This window comes from Echinococcus granulosus, assembly GCF_000524195.1.
Source record: "Echinococcus granulosus chromosome Unknown EG_S00199, whole genome shotgun sequence".
Lineage (NCBI taxonomy): Eukaryota > Metazoa > Platyhelminthes > Cestoda > Cyclophyllidea > Taeniidae > Echinococcus > Echinococcus granulosus.
This window is the reverse complement of record NW_020170579.1, coordinates 36,823-38,513: the sequence shown is the minus strand read 5'-3', so window position 1 is coordinate 38,513 and position 1,691 is coordinate 36,823. Positions and strand designations below refer to the sequence as shown.

At 37.0% G+C, this 1,691-nt stretch overlaps 1 protein-coding gene across 1 annotated transcript in view; it reads right to left on the bottom strand. All coding sequences in view use genetic code 11, as the record gives it.

The window, feature by feature from the left end:
• The window catches only part of EGR_10209 (hypothetical protein), a gene marked incomplete at both ends in the record, with an annotated part of 7,816 nt that extends 6,790 nt beyond the window's left edge, over window positions 1-1,026 (bottom strand). Inside the window, 2 exons of the mRNA XM_024499458.1 lie at window positions 540-582; window positions 891-1,026. Of these exons, the coding sequence (XP_024346123.1) occupies window positions 540-582; window positions 891-1,026 (179 nt within the window). The remainder of the gene's footprint in view (window positions 1-539; window positions 583-890) is intronic.
• Window positions 1,027-1,691: the final 665 nt, after the last annotated feature.

Sequence of the window (1,691 nt, the reverse complement as noted above, 5' to 3'; positions counted from 1 at the left end):
CAGTAGCCCAAATACCTTCCCTTTCCCGAATGTTTATTGTAATACGATAGTGATTAATCCCCCGTTATTAACGGAGCGCCCTCTTGTACCTCGTTGGATGGGCTGGCCTTTCGGGCCATGCCAGTAGCCCAGACGCCTACTCTGAGCTGAATATATATTCTGCCCGAATATTCTGTCTTCTTTCGTCTTCATAGGAGTCTCGGGACGCTATACACGCTCCTTAATTTCCGTAAAAACTCCAAATTATTATTTGTTTATACCCAGGAAGAGGCCTTTAAATTCACGTATAACAGATCCTCTGATTTTAGCTTTTCATTAGTCACATTGCACACCTGAGTTAAGTAAGCCGACTAAATTATTGATTCAGTTATCACAAGACCAAGCTCATGCAATTTTCACTAAATATAATCTACAAAATATAAGTTCATTTAAAGGGGCGGTCTATGGTGTGCATAAATTACACAGTCGGGCGTTGGTGCTTAATTGCATACAATTTACCAAAAAAATTATGTTTTTAAACATGACAAGCTGTTTTTTACTGAATAATATTCCGAATCAAAAAAGGCATTAAATCCACAATTCCTAATTTCATTTTAAGTGACTTTTTTGGCAATCATCTAAAGTCTCAATTAGTGTGTGTTTTGTGGTGGTTCGGATCATTTTCGCCCGCGTTGTCGGTGTTTTTTACATCTGTGTTTACTGTTGCAGAATCAAGTGCATTACTTAGTATGTTCCGAATCTTATGGGATTGATGTGTTTTTTAAACGAGGCTATGTGTTTTAATTGTCAAGCCATTTCCCAAAAGACAGCTTTACATAAGCCACGTTTAGAATTTTCGTACTCACATGGATACCCCTGAATGGGTTTTAAGGGAAAAAATGTGATCTAACTTGTCTCAATAAAAGCCCTTTGTTGAACGCGTTTTGATTTATTCGGCAGAAGATGCTTTTGCCGGATGTGACTATGGTTCCAGCCTTCAATTTTTATGCTGAAATAGTCAAACTTTGATGTCAAAGTGGAAATCATCAAAGATGGCTCTTGAGGAGATTGTATTAATCATTTTAATTACACAAGTTTTTTACCCGAAGACAAGAATTGATTCCAAAAAGCACTAGATGAAGATGTTTCTATTTTAATACGACGAGTTCTACGATGAAATGACCCGGGAAAAAGACCGTATTAACTCCTCATTTCCTATGTGAAGATTGTCACCTCTTCCTGGCGTCGATAGTTGACACTCGCACGCCGAATAAAATAGATGGCTGAAATTTTGAGGTGAGATAGAAGAAAAGGAGATAAGGACTGGGTTTTTTACTTGCTTTTAGGGACTGCTTTATATACATACAATTTGCCAGCTTCTATCTCATTTTGGAAGGATTGTAAATTTTTCCGACAATGATTTTACCAAGTGAAATATGCTAGGAAGCTTTTTGCGTGGCATTGTTTAATTTCCTCTCTCCTTAATTCTTTTGTCTTTTTTTTACTAATTACGGATTAAAACTCTTCTTTGTGGGGTAAAAATGCAATTTTGAAGACTTAACTTATCCATAATTATTGCAATCCATTAAAACCACCACGCTTCTACCCTAAGTAACCCGCTTCAATGATGAGAAATCGGAGAAAGGTCACTGATTCCGTATCGTTTGGTCTAAATGTTCTCATTCATGCCTTATTGCTCTCCATTTTGACTT